This window comes from Cheilinus undulatus, linkage group 5 (genome assembly GCF_018320785.1).
Source record: "Cheilinus undulatus linkage group 5, ASM1832078v1, whole genome shotgun sequence".
NCBI lineage: Eukaryota > Metazoa > Chordata > Actinopteri > Labriformes > Labridae > Cheilinus > Cheilinus undulatus.
In genome coordinates, this window is record NC_054869.1 from 46,412,456 (window position 1) to 46,426,084 (window position 13,629).

A 13,629-nucleotide genomic window follows, 5' to 3' on the forward strand; every position below is an offset into this window, starting at 1 on the left:
TTTTAGCATGCCAACCTGAATAAAGTATACTACAAACAGGAAACCTGTAATGGATTAGATTTGGGCTCAGTTCCAGACAGTCAAGAATGCTGGATTGTGAGTTTTGTAGATGTGGATAGTAAAATACTTACTAAAGTACTGGCAACTAGGATAGAAAGGGTTTTGCCACATATTATACATACTGATCAGGTGGGTTTTGTTAAAGGGCGCTCGTCATCAGATAATATTACACGCTTGTTACATCTTATTTGGTCTAGCTGTAATAACAGCGTACCCATAGCTGTCTTTTCTCTGGATGCCGACAAGGCCTTTGATAGGGTGGAGTGGGCCCTCACATTGGATTTAGACATTGGATTGAAGTTATTTATTCATCACCTAAAGCATCTCTCTTAACTAATTGCCTGACTTCCCCCTTCTTCAGTCTTACAAAGGGTTCAAGGCAAGGGGATCCTTAGTCCTCTACTTTTTACCGTATTTTTAGAACCCTTAGCTGCAGCAATAAAAGCAGACACAGGCATAACAGGGGTGTTAGGCAGGGGCTGTAACACAAATTATTTTTGTATGCTGACAACATTTTATTGCTTTTATCAGACCCTGGGAATTCTATACATTCTATAGTTTTAAACAAGATCGAAACATTTTCAGAGATATCTGGGTATAAAATTAATTGGCCCAAATTGGAGGCCATACCTGTTTCAAAAACATGCTTCCAGTCAGAAATCTCAGCCTTCCAATTCAAGTGGATTCCAATTGGCATGAAATACCTGGGTTTAAAATTGTGTGCAGATCTGGATAAAATCATTAAACTAAATTTGTTACCATTACTGCAAGATATGAAAAACAATCTGGAAAGGTGGAAAACATTAAATCTCACCCTCTGGGGCAAAATAAATACTGTTAAGATGGCGATAAGTCCACATTTTAATTACATATAAATTATGTTATCTCTTAATAGACCCAATAAGTTATTTAAACAATATAACCGAAAGGTCAAAAACTATGTATGGAATGGGAAACGGCTAAGGATCAGCTTTAAGAAACTATGTACTCCAGGCAGTGGCGGCTTGGCACTTCCAAATGTCGAAATTTATAATTTGTCTTTTGAATTGACTAAAATGATCAGACACTGGGTGGACCATGATTCTCACCTTGACTGGATCAAAATGTAGAAGTTCATAACTGCCCCTTTTAAACCCTTGCAGGCCTATCACAGGTAAATCTTTACGACGGAGTTGATAATCCCATCTTAAAGCACTCACAGTGAGTAGGTCAGAGGTGCATAAAATGATGGGAAAACCTCAATATGAACAAGCTTATTCTTCCATATGGAATAATCCTCAAGTCTGGATTGGGAAACATGCTTTACTGGGATAGTTTGCAGAAGAGGGGTGTTTGTGTGATTAAAGATTTACAGTTGAAACCAGAAGTTTACATACACTATATAAAAAGGCACATAAACTTTTTTTTCTCACCGTCTAAAATTAAATCAGATTAAACTTTTCCTGTTTTTGGTCAGTTAGGATTACACTGTAAAAAAAATCCCGTTAAATTTACGGTAAAACGCTGGCAGCTGTGGTTACCAGAGATTTACTGTAAAAATTACGGTGAGAATGTATGAGAAAAAACGGTGTTTTCATTCTACAACTGTAAATATTACAGTTCAAACCTGTTTTTTTTAACTGTAAATTTCTGTTAAAAAAATACAATATTGTAACCGTTTATACAAGGATTTTCTGTAAAAATAACAGTTATACTGTAACCATATTTACGGTAATTTGCTGTACAACTTAGTGTAATTTGATGTAGAAATTACAGAACTATCACAACATTTTCTACAGGGATTGGCTGTAAAAATAACGATAATGAAACAAACCTGTTTACGGTAAATTACTTTAAAAACACCAGAAATCCTGTAAATCTAAATACAATCTATCTCAGTAATAAAAACAGTAGACCCGTATAATGTTTAGTATTTTATTATAACTACTTAAATTTTACAGTAAATTACTGGCAGCTGTGGTTACCAGAAATTTACCGTAAAAAATACAGTACAAAACATGAGAAATTACAGCTGATGTTTGCAGATTTTACGATAGTAGCAAAATACTGCCCAACTTTAAATTTTACAGTAAATTACTGGCAGCTGTGGTTACCAGAAATTTACTGTAAAAATACAGGACAAAACATGAGAAATTACAGCTGATGTTTGCAGATTTTACAGTAGTAGCTTAATACTGCCTTACTTTAAATTTTACGGTAAATTACCAGCAGCTGTGGTTGCCAGAAATTTACTGTAAAAAATACAGTACAAAACATGTGACATTTCAGTTAATTTGCTAGATTTTTGCAGTAGTGCCCTAATACTCCTACTTTTAACAAAAGATTCAAGCTCTCTGATAAACAATAAGAAACTCTGCAGTTATATGTTTGCAATAAAAACCTTTCAACACATCTGATAAATTGTCTGTATACTCACAAAGCAGTTTAGATCTTGGAAGAAAAAGCTTGTGTCCATATGTATGACAGGTAGTCCTTGGTGTAATGCATGAAGATGAAACAAAGTCACTTGCCCCTAAATGATTCAAGAGTAAATGAGTCCAGTCTTGACTGAAGAAGGCCTTCCACTTGGGAAGCTTCATGGCCAAGAAACTTCATCTTCTTGAAGACTCAAGCACAGTTCATCAGGTGTTCTACTTTGGACTGGCTCCATCCTCTCTGCAGGAAGTACATATACAAAGCAAAGTTAGAGTGATTCAGTGCTTCAGTTTAATGCCTACATAGATGTAAATTTGAGAAAACTAGGCTCTAATAAGCCATGCTTACAATCAGCACAACAGAATAAAATAAACAGTGTGTACAGTACATACAGATCATTTCTATAATAGAATATGGTGAAGAAACGCAAATGTACCCACAAGTGCCAGCTATTAAGTCAGCAATCACCTAACAACAGCCAATTACTTTTCCGTTATTGATTATAATGAGACAGTTATGACATATTAATTGCAATTTGCTTTTCCTTTATAGTTTAGAGCTGTGGTGCCCAGGCTTGTATCCACTGAGCTCCCCCCTCCTTCACATATCCAAGAAGATATGGACCCACACAAAAAAGTGACATAGCTATTGCTGTAAAAACTAAACATAAATTTGAATTGATGTCATTATTTAAAGCAGTTTTAATTTTGGCAGATATTTTTAATTTTAGTCTTAGTTTTAGTCTTTAAGTGAAATGAATTTTAGTTTCAGTCACATTTTAGTCATTTCTGTCCATTTAGTTTTAGTCCATAAAAAGTCCTCATATTTTAGGTTTTACTTTTAGTCCAAGCATTTATTGTCTTGCTTAAATCTGGTACCAAGTCATAGTGGGATGTTCTCTGCACCCTGCCAAACCTGGGGTCCCTGCTTTCTACAGCTGAGAGACAGAAGAGCTACAGCTGCATTGTTTTTTGACAGAATTACCCACAGTGGAGAGATATCATGGATTTTGAATGTCCGACGAAAACTACATTACATTCTAGTCAAAAACTAAAATTAGTTTTTGTCAGTTTTAGTCATCACAGATCTATTTTTGTTAGTCTTAGTCTAGTTTTTGTCATGGAAAACAAAGCTGTCGATGAACATTTTTAGTCATAGTTTAAGTCGACAAAATTAACACTGATTTAAAGCTACACACAATAGCCCAAACCACAAGTGTTAGCAAAAGACCTTGTATGAACCATTCATAAGGGTTATATTGTGATTTTATGTAGTTGAACCACAAGATAAATATTTGCAAACTATGCTCTTTATATATATATTTACTTGTAAGACCACCCAAATAAATATAGAATTTGCTTTTACATGTAAATATAATATATAATTTTATATATAATTTCTATATAATTTCCCTTCGGGGATGAATAAAGTTATTATTGTATTGTATTAGGGTAAGCCTACCCATTAAGCCCAGGCACCATTTAAGCCCACTTGGGACTTTGAAGTCAATTGAAAAAAAAAAAAGAGGGGCCTGTCTTATGCTATACATTATTTTGTCCAATCACACAATTTCTTAATAATATGTCAGTTTTTGTTTGACACCAATCACATTTGTAGATATTGAAAAAGGCCTGCCTACATTTGTGCAGTCTCAAGGAGGCTCAGATAAAGTTGCCTCAAAACTTTGGTGTTTTGGGACCCCTCAGAAAGAAACTCTTTTCAACTATTTTCAGCCACTGACTTGTTAAGTACATTCATGTTATGTAATTTGAGAGATTATTGATTTGTTTTTTTGTGTATAAACAAGTAGTTTTTTTGTAATTTCTTACTATTTAGTTTTATGTGAAAAGATGAGTCATGCTAGCGAGCGTGAGCAAGCTAATCACTAGTCGATACATGTAGCCCTACTGATAGATACACTGCTTAATGATTAAAAATGATAAGTACACAAACTAAGTGTTTTCTGATTCATTTTACATAAATCTTACATAAAACTTTGAACAAGAATTCCTTGATGATTCAGAAAGTTTGGCAGAAGAGGAATAACTGTGATGGCAAGTTTTACAGCATATTTAGGCTACAGGCATTTCTTTAAACATTTGTTTAATTTTGGTGAGAACATATTATCTTCATTTCCCTGGTAGTCACTGTAGTACCATTTAAGCCCAGTGTGTTCCATTTAAGCCCACCTCATGTGTTTCAATAGAAAAAAATGAAATTTTGAGGTTTGATAGCTTTTCGCTCTAATCCTGTGTTGGATGTTGTTATACTCACTTCCTTAACACGAGTACATCACAGATCACACACTGCCCAGAAGAATTGTTATGTCAGTTAATTTTGCATAATTATTTGTTTATAGTGAGAAAAATGCCAACAAAAAAGAGGAATTACTACAACTGTCCTAAAATCATCATTGTTACAGCCAGACATTAAATCCAAGTTCAGTAAGATATTGTTGATGCACTGTAATGTCATTTAATACTTTTAAAAACAAACACATTTTTTTATTTTGTCAATATTGAATCAAATTTTGTCAATATTAAATAAAATGTTCAATGAAATGTTAAATACTGAAGCCAATGAAAATGATTTTTAAGCCTACTTAGTCATGTTTGTGGTGGTCCATTGTTACAAGCCAAACATTAAAGCCAAGTTCAAAAAATAAATTGTGTTTAACATGTATAACATGTTACTGAATTAATATATGTTTACTACTTGAAAAATGTAATCATTTTTTAAATTTCTGTCAATAAACGTGGTTGTGGGCTTATTTGGAACACACGTGGGCTTAAATGGTACTTAGGTACCAATTAAGGCCATGCCAGACTTTTGACTTTATTCATAACATTTCTTTAATTTGTTCTTTAAAATATGCATAAGTAAATAAATATACCTTCAAATGAGGGATTAATCCTTCATTCTAAACCATCTTAGTATCTATGAAAAATACGTGAACTTAGATTTTGGTGGGCCTAATGGGTACACTTACCTAAATGCTTTGGGGTACAAAAGGATTTTGCTGTAACAAAGATGATGGGTGCTGAATTTTAAATCAATCATAATGAAAACATATGACTCACACAGAAAACTGTATTGGCCCCCATATGGTGTGATCATCAGAACACTGAGAACAAGCTGGACAAAGCAGTGGCATGGCAGTATTCTGGGTATTTCTACATGACCAGATTAATGCAGTGCTTGGTGTAAACTACATAAAATAAACATAAAATGGCTTCATGTTGCTTAAAGAAAGATTAATCTAAAGAATTTATTGAGGTATGTACAAATGCTGTGCAAGGCTTACCATTATTAATCCTTGATAACTGGCGTCTTTTTAGAAGAGTGGAATACCGGAGACAGTATAAAGTAATGGAGTCCTAGTCACTACTAGCAGAAGAAACAGGACCTTAAAAAAGAGTAAAGAAAAATAGAAAGACAAGGTAAAGCACCAAATCATGTCAACTTAGAAGTTTTGAACACTTATGTATGCACTGATTGCAAAGTACTATCCAATTTTTGAATTCACTCAAAAAAGGAGTGGACCCAATCTCTTCTTATCCCGTGAGCTGAATGTCTTGTCAGATCCCTTGTGTTTTGTGGCAGAAGCTACAGCAGACACAAAAATGCAGACATACATGTAGAGTGATCCAGCTGTCAAGCAGTTATCAGATGGGTGTTGCTGTGTTTATATGTTCTTCTAAAATCAACACTAAGCTGTGACTGGTGCTACCCCCTCCACTTAGAGTGTGTGTTGATCCCACAGCTCTGTATGTCATCTCGCTCGCCCTTGCGCTTTTTCTGCTCACAACAGTTTTGGTTTAGAAAAAATGCTGCACATCTATTTTTTTTTTTGTTTTTTAAATTTGAACATTTGGATACTATCAAACCTAAAAATCTGAACCAGAATCTTTATTGTCATTGTACACAAGTACAACGAAATTTTGCACAGTTCCATTCAGTGCAATTATTATTACCTCTGCCAAGGAGGTTATGTGATCGGCAGGGTTTGTTAGTTTGTTTGTTGGCAACATAGCCCAAAAAGTTATGGATAGATTCTGACGAAATTTCCAGGAAATGTCAGAAATGGCAAAAGGAAGAACTGATTTGATTTTGGGACTGATCCAGATCATCGTCTGGATCTAGGAATTTTTAAAGGACTCTTCACTATTGGGAGATAGGGCTAATGGCGGAGGTCTGCACTCTCTGAGTGCTTTTCTAGTTTATTATTGCAACTGCTCTGGGATATGTGCTGTTTTTCAGTCTGTTAGTTTTGGCTCTTATTGTCCTGAACCGTCTTCCTCAGGATAGCAGTTGTTACAGGTGACGTTAACACAGTTATAAAAATAACTGATATTGTATCATATGATGCACACGGCTGGAAGGAAATAAAACATTTTGCCAGCATTACACTATACCATATAACTACCTCTAAAGAGGAAAAATTATTACCTCTGTAGGAACTCCTGAGTGGATCCCAATGCTGGTCAATGCATAGCATGAGCTGCCTTGAAGCCTAGCAAGAGGTTCCTGGGAGGATGATAAAAGTAGAAAAGAATTACAAGCAAATCATCCATTACCATCCAAATGAGTCTTTAAAGTGTTTCTGAGATCCACTTACTACAAAAAACAACACATGGGGCAGGCTTTCCACTGGTACCCCATCTGGCAAGAATGTTTCAACAAGGCAAAAGAGGTTGTCTTCTTTTTTGTCGAAACAGGAGAGAAGGGGAAACACCATACCCTTTATGTCCTCTGATCAGCCCTCCAACTGTCCTCTCTGAATCTTGAGCTTTGTGGCATCCTGCAAAACTGCAAAAATCAAGTGAGCTATTAAATCTTTAGTGCCATGACACTGACGTGCACATATCCCCATTGTGCATTTAGGAGGTGCTGGAGCCAACAGGTAGTGCCCAGGACCACCACAGTCCACCACCACACTATCCCCTTATTCCTGGGGCCGCTACTGTAAATGTGAATATGGGTGAAACCTCCAGTGCCAAAACAGAAGTAGGCTACATTAAATACATGTATTCTAGTACAGCAGCTAACTATAGACGCTAACAAAGAACCACAGTTGTTTCAATAGGAATTCTTCTGGAATTTGTAAATATTTATATTTTTGTTATCACATGTTCACATTGTTTGTATTATAAGCTGTAGATAAGTAAATAAGGTGGATACCACATTATTCCTGGGGGTCTACTGTAGCTATGAATGGAAGTGGAACTTCCAGTACAGTAACAATAATAGCAAAAACATGATTTTTCCAAAGGCTTACTAAAGTGATTTAGTGTCAACAGTGGTTGTTCTGAAATAAATAAATATTTGCTGTAATAAATACTGCTTCATTTTGTTAAATCAATGAGCTGAAATGTTTTAATCATATTTTCTGTAATGCTCAGTACCTGTTGCTATGTTCATGGTACTAATATTATGACAAAGTTAAATATGTCTCTCACAACATGCTGTCCACTGTCTAAGTGCATTGGGGATGTGATTCTTTTAGTATTAATTTATCATTAAATCTTAATACAAAACTTGACATTTACCAAACTGAAGAGCTGGCAACTTGAGTCATGGATAATTTTATAAATATAATTCCCATATTTAAGAGGGATTAGTTTGTAAAATGAGAATTTCAGCAACTCCACAAACTAGAAATGTATCTTTTTATACTGATATAAAGCTAATAAAGTTAGCTAAATATGTCCGTGTAGGTTATCTAAAGTAATGTCATCAATTTGAACTCTCCAGTAGAGGCTAGAGAAATAATAATAATATTATCCCGTTTGAGGTTAAGCAGTCTAAGTTTATGTAGTTTGGTATTAAAATTGCTTTAATAGTCACGTTTAGCATCTCGTTTCTATGCAAAGTCCCATTTAGATAGAACGGAGCGGATGTTGCGCCCATATTCATGGAGGGGTAGGAATAAGCTGGAAAGCCTGCCTCAGGGGACTCTGAACACGGATATGAATATGACTCTGAACACAGATATGAATATAACTCTGAACACAGATATGAATGTGACTCTGAACACAGATATGAATGTGACTCTGAAGGGGAAAAATCCTTCACCTTAGGTCGCTCTGAAGCATCAGTGCTGCGGCGGGACTCTCACTTTTTGGCTAGGGGACATCACGGTCCTCACGGTCACTCCCACCTCATCTGGAAAACTCCGTCCTTTTTCTTTCCCTCTTCCCAGTGTTCCCAGCACCCAATCGCCCATTTTTTGTGCATTTTTCAAAAGTCTGAAGTGGGCGGGGTTAGCTCTGAGCTTGGGGTTCACTTATGGTCCCCAACACAGCAAGTGTTAAACGTTCTCCACGCTAAAATGACAGCAAACAATACAAATCAAACAGCAATGTTGGCTGGTCTAGAATTGAAACAAAAAGCCTCCTGACCCATTTAACTTCTACCTATAAACACGTGGTGTTACTGAATGAAAAGAACTCAAGAAATATTTGACACTACGACAAAAGAAGTTTTACATACCTTACCAATAGCTCGGGTGATGCGTCCGAATTAATACACGCTTTGTATTCCATCTTCGTTTGCAGCCCGTTCTGCGAGCAGACAGCAACTTTATGAAATATTTCCGCGCACACGAGACCACAGAAGACAGAAACGCTGTAGTTTACCAGGCAGCCGATGGCGGGTTGATTTTCCCACGGAACCACCCACGCATGCGTATAAGGTCCTTCGTGCCCCGCGCCTGCGCGACGCCGTATTCGCGCAGGGCAATTGACTGCAACCACAGTGCGCAAACGCATTTCGAGAAAGCAGCACTGTTTGTGTACATGGAGGAGGTGACTGAAAACTGTTCACTCTGGAGCTCGTTTCCAAATTGTTCCATTTTTAATCACCCAAATCGCTGTTCTAGTACAGACAGAATAGAAAACGTTCCTGTGTAGACAGGGCTGAATGGCGACGGGAAACAGTTTTTCAAAATTATTTTTATATATTTATTTTTTATATTGATACAACTTTATTGAACAGATTCCAATAGTTAATCCAGCATTGGCACATGAAACAAAACGTATTTACTAGACATAAATAACCCCACATACAGGTAAAGAGAAGTTTAGATTAAATTACATAAGGTATGAGAAGTAAATTAAAATTTCAGAAACTAAACCATGGTTTCATATTGTGTTTTTTAAGATTTTTTTTTCCCTTAGAAATCAATTTGATAGACTATATGTACAGTTCCCATTCATTTTTAAAACTGATTATGGAGGGTTTCTTGTCATTCTATTTGCATTCATGTTTAAGTTATTTAACCAGTAAAAATAACTATTGTATTCATATAATGTATATACTATATATTCAACTGTACTATATACATATTATATGTACAGTATGTATCTCTCTCTCTCTCTCTGTTTATGTATATATAAAATAGTTCTTTCCAATTACCTTGTTATATTTCCTATCGGTAATATGTGTAATCCAATTTCAGTTCTGAAAGATTGACTGAAATATTAAAGTACATCAATGTATTTTGTGTTAGATGCATTAAAGGAAGTGGAATGGCTTTACAAATGCAATGGCATTCTTTGTGAGAGCAATTAACATCATTCTTTTCCAATAAATCAGTTAAACTAAAATAATTGACCACTTTCATCCATCAAATTAAGAACAAACAAAATGATTTTTGGTACCATTCTTGTTTCAATAAGGTTTTCATATTAACTGTAACTGTCCGTTTATTTCACAAGGCAGCATCATGTGGTGTAGCACTGAGAAACAAATGTGAACATAACAACAAATTGGTGCTTGTTCACAGGTTTTGCAGGTTGACAGGTTTTTACTGTATTTTCTACAGAACTTTTCTGATCATGCAGTATTTTTAACCTCTTGTCCCCGCTAAAATTACGGTATGTGATTGCAATTTTTTTCACAGATTTTTACTGTGAATTTAAATGTACATGAGAGAAAAGTCTGTAATTTTAACAAAATACTACTGTAATTTTTATAGTAATTGCCCGTCTTGAAGATTACAGTATTTTTCCTTTATTTTCACAATCTTCTTTCGTTTAAACGGTACAATTTTGTAATTATTACGTACTTTAATTGTAAAAATTTATGTTTCATACCGTTGCTTGATTTACAGCAATTCTGTGTATTTTATACAGTAATATATGTTTATTTGTTTTACGGTCTTTTACTGTTGCTATTTGACAGTCTTTTGCCGTATTTTCTACGGACATTTTTTACAGTGTACCAAAATTATTTCTATTTGCTAAATGCCAGAATAATGAGAGAGATCATTTTTTAGACAATTTTTTATTATTTTCTTGAGAGTCAGAAGTTTACATACATTTCATTAGTATTTGGTAGCATTGCCTTTAGACTGTATGACTTGGGTCAAACGTTTTGGATATGCTTCCACAAGCTTCTCACAATAGTTTGCAGGAATTTTGGCCCTTTCCTCCTGGCAGAACTGGTGTAACTGAGCCAAGTTTGTAGGCCGCCTTGCTCACACATGCCTTTTCAGCTCTGCCCATAAATTTTCAATGGGATTGAGATCAGGGCTTTGTGATGGCCACTCCATAACATTGACTTTGTTATCCTTAAGCCACTTTGTAACCAGTTTGGCAGTGTGCTTAGAGTCATTGTCCATTCAGAAAACCCATTTGCACCCAAGCTTTAACTTCCTGGCTGATGTCTTGAGATGTTGCTTCAGTATTTCCACATAATGTTCTTTCCTCATGATGCCATCTATTTTGTGAAGTGCACCAGTCCCTCCTGCAGCAAAACAACCCCACAACATGATGCTGCCACCCCCATGTTTCACAGTTGGGATGGTGTTCTCAGGCTTGCAAGCTTCCCCCTTTTTTTCTCCAAATGTAACGATGGTGATTATGGCCAAAAAGTTCAATTTTAGTTTCGTCAGACCACAGAACGTGTCTCCAAAAATTAAGGTCTTTGTCCCTGTGTGCATTTGGAAACTGTAATCTGGCTTTTTTATGTTTCTTTTGGAGTAATGGCTTCTTCCTGGGAGAGTGGCCTTTCAGCCCATGTCAGTACAGGACTCGTTTGACTGTTGATAATGACACACTCTTACCAGCTTCAGCCAGCATCTTCACAAGGTCTTTTGCTTTTGTTCTTGGGTTGAGATGCACGTTCATCTCTGGGACACAGAACCCGTCTCCTTCCTGAGCGGTATGATGGCTGGACATTCCCATGGTGTTTATACTTGCATATAATTGTTTGAACAGATGAACGTGGCACCTTCAGGCATCTGGAAATTGCACCTGAGGATGAACCAGACTTGTGCAAGTCCACAATTCTCTTCCTGATATCTTGGCTGATTTCTTTAGATTTTCCCATGATGTTACACAAAGAAGCTGTGTGTTTCAGGTGTGCCTTAAAATACATCCACAGGTGTGCCTCTAATTAACTCAAATGTTGTCAATAAACCTATCAGAGGCTTCCAAAGACATGACATCATCATTCCCAAATTGTTTGAAGGCTTAGTAATCTTAGTGTATATAAACTTCTGAATTTGAAGAAAGTAATAAAAATTGTCTAAAAAAATCCTTTTCTCATTATTCTGGCATTTAGCAAATAGAAATAATTTTGGTAATCCTAATTGACCAAAAACAGGAAAAGTTTAATCTGATTTAATGTTAGACGGTGAGAAAAAAAGTTTATGTGCCTTTTTATACAGTGTATGTAAACTTCTGGTTTCAACTGTATATAGAGATGGAAACTTTAGGGCATACCAGGAGCTAATGGACCACTTTGAATTGAATGGGAAAAGAGAATTCTGGAAGTTCCTCCAGTTGAGGAGCAGTATAGGGAGTGTTCTCAAAAATTAAAGTTTAGAGGAATCTAATTTGATAAAGAAGGTTTTTGACATGCCAGACATAACACACAGGGCCTCATTGTTTTATAAAAAAATCTCATAAATCTAAAGGGGCAAAAGTGTGAGAACCTGAGATTAATTTGGCATAAAGATGTAGGAAAGGCTATTAGTGAGAATGCGTGTCAAGCCATACCTAACATTGGTTAGGCTTCAAGAGATATAAGGAGTAAATTTACTCACTATAAAATGATACATACTGTAGGTACTATTATACTCCATTAAAGTTATTTAGGATGGGTCTGATACAAGAGAGAAAATGTTGGAAATGTAAGGAGGAACTCGGCACATTCATACACACTATGTGGGAGTGCCCTGTAGTTCTTCCCTTTTGGAAGGAAGTGCTGGGAAAACTTGAGAAGATGATAGAAAAGCCCCTACCAGTAACCCCTCAACTATGTCTTCTTGGAGATAAATCAGTTCTACCACTAGGTGTTACAGAGGTGTTGGCGTTTCTTTTTTCTCTTGTCTCACTCAGTGGTGGATTGTGGGAGACCAGCTGCAATCGAGGGCATGGTGCTGGTGTCAGTCCCACAGACCACATACAGTAGTGTGGCCATGTTTGCCTGTGATGAAGGCTTTGTGTGGAAAAGAGGAGAAAACAGTTCTGTGTGTGGAGCCGATGGACAGTGGAGACGACCAACTGCAGTCTGTGAAGGTAAAAACATTAGACCCTAAAAACTAGGCTCCAGTCACAGCTTTCAATTTTGAAGCTTTATTAAAAATGAGTCAGTAAAAATTACTTTTAGTCTTACACTACATTTACTTTCAGGCAGAGAAAGAAAACTGGACTTCAAAATGTGCATTAGCATGTTTGTGTCTAACTTATATTTTCACTTTTTTCAGTGGCTAGGCTGATATCATTACATACCAGAATCTTCTTATTTTCTTTATTTAAACCATGGTTCTATAAAAACAGGAAGTAAAGTACTCTTTGTTTGACAAAGGAGTTTCTTCAAAATCACATACCTTAATTTTTAACTGTAACTTGGTTACTTGTACAGAGAAAGCTAAACTGGAACTCATGAAGTGTGAAAGCTGTCACATTGAATGAGAATAACTGGACTTCAGAGAGTCATTTTGTATATGCACTCCTGCATATTTCTTATTGTATATGTGATAATCGCTGTATTTTACATCATAAACCCCTTCTGTGCCTGGTTTTTGACTGCAGTGGTTCAGTAGTGCAGCATTCATTTAAATGAAAAAAGTCAAGATCATAAAATATCCCTTTCAATTTATTAGATTCCACAACAAGACACTGGCTAGAATTACTTAACACTGTC

The 13,629-nt window shown here is 36.0% G+C and overlaps 1 protein-coding gene across 3 annotated transcripts in view; it reads left to right on the top strand.

The window, feature by feature from the left end:
- susd1 (sushi domain containing 1) overlaps positions 1–13,629 on the top strand; it is a 30,504-nt gene that overhangs the window by 5,459 nt on the left and 11,416 nt on the right. For all 3 annotated transcript variants that reach the window (XM_041787862.1, XM_041787860.1, XM_041787861.1), the window contains exon 7: positions 12,822–13,001. In XM_041787862.1, the coding sequence (XP_041643796.1) occupies positions 12,822–13,001 (180 nt within the window). The remainder of the gene's footprint in view (positions 1–12,821; positions 13,002–13,629) is intronic.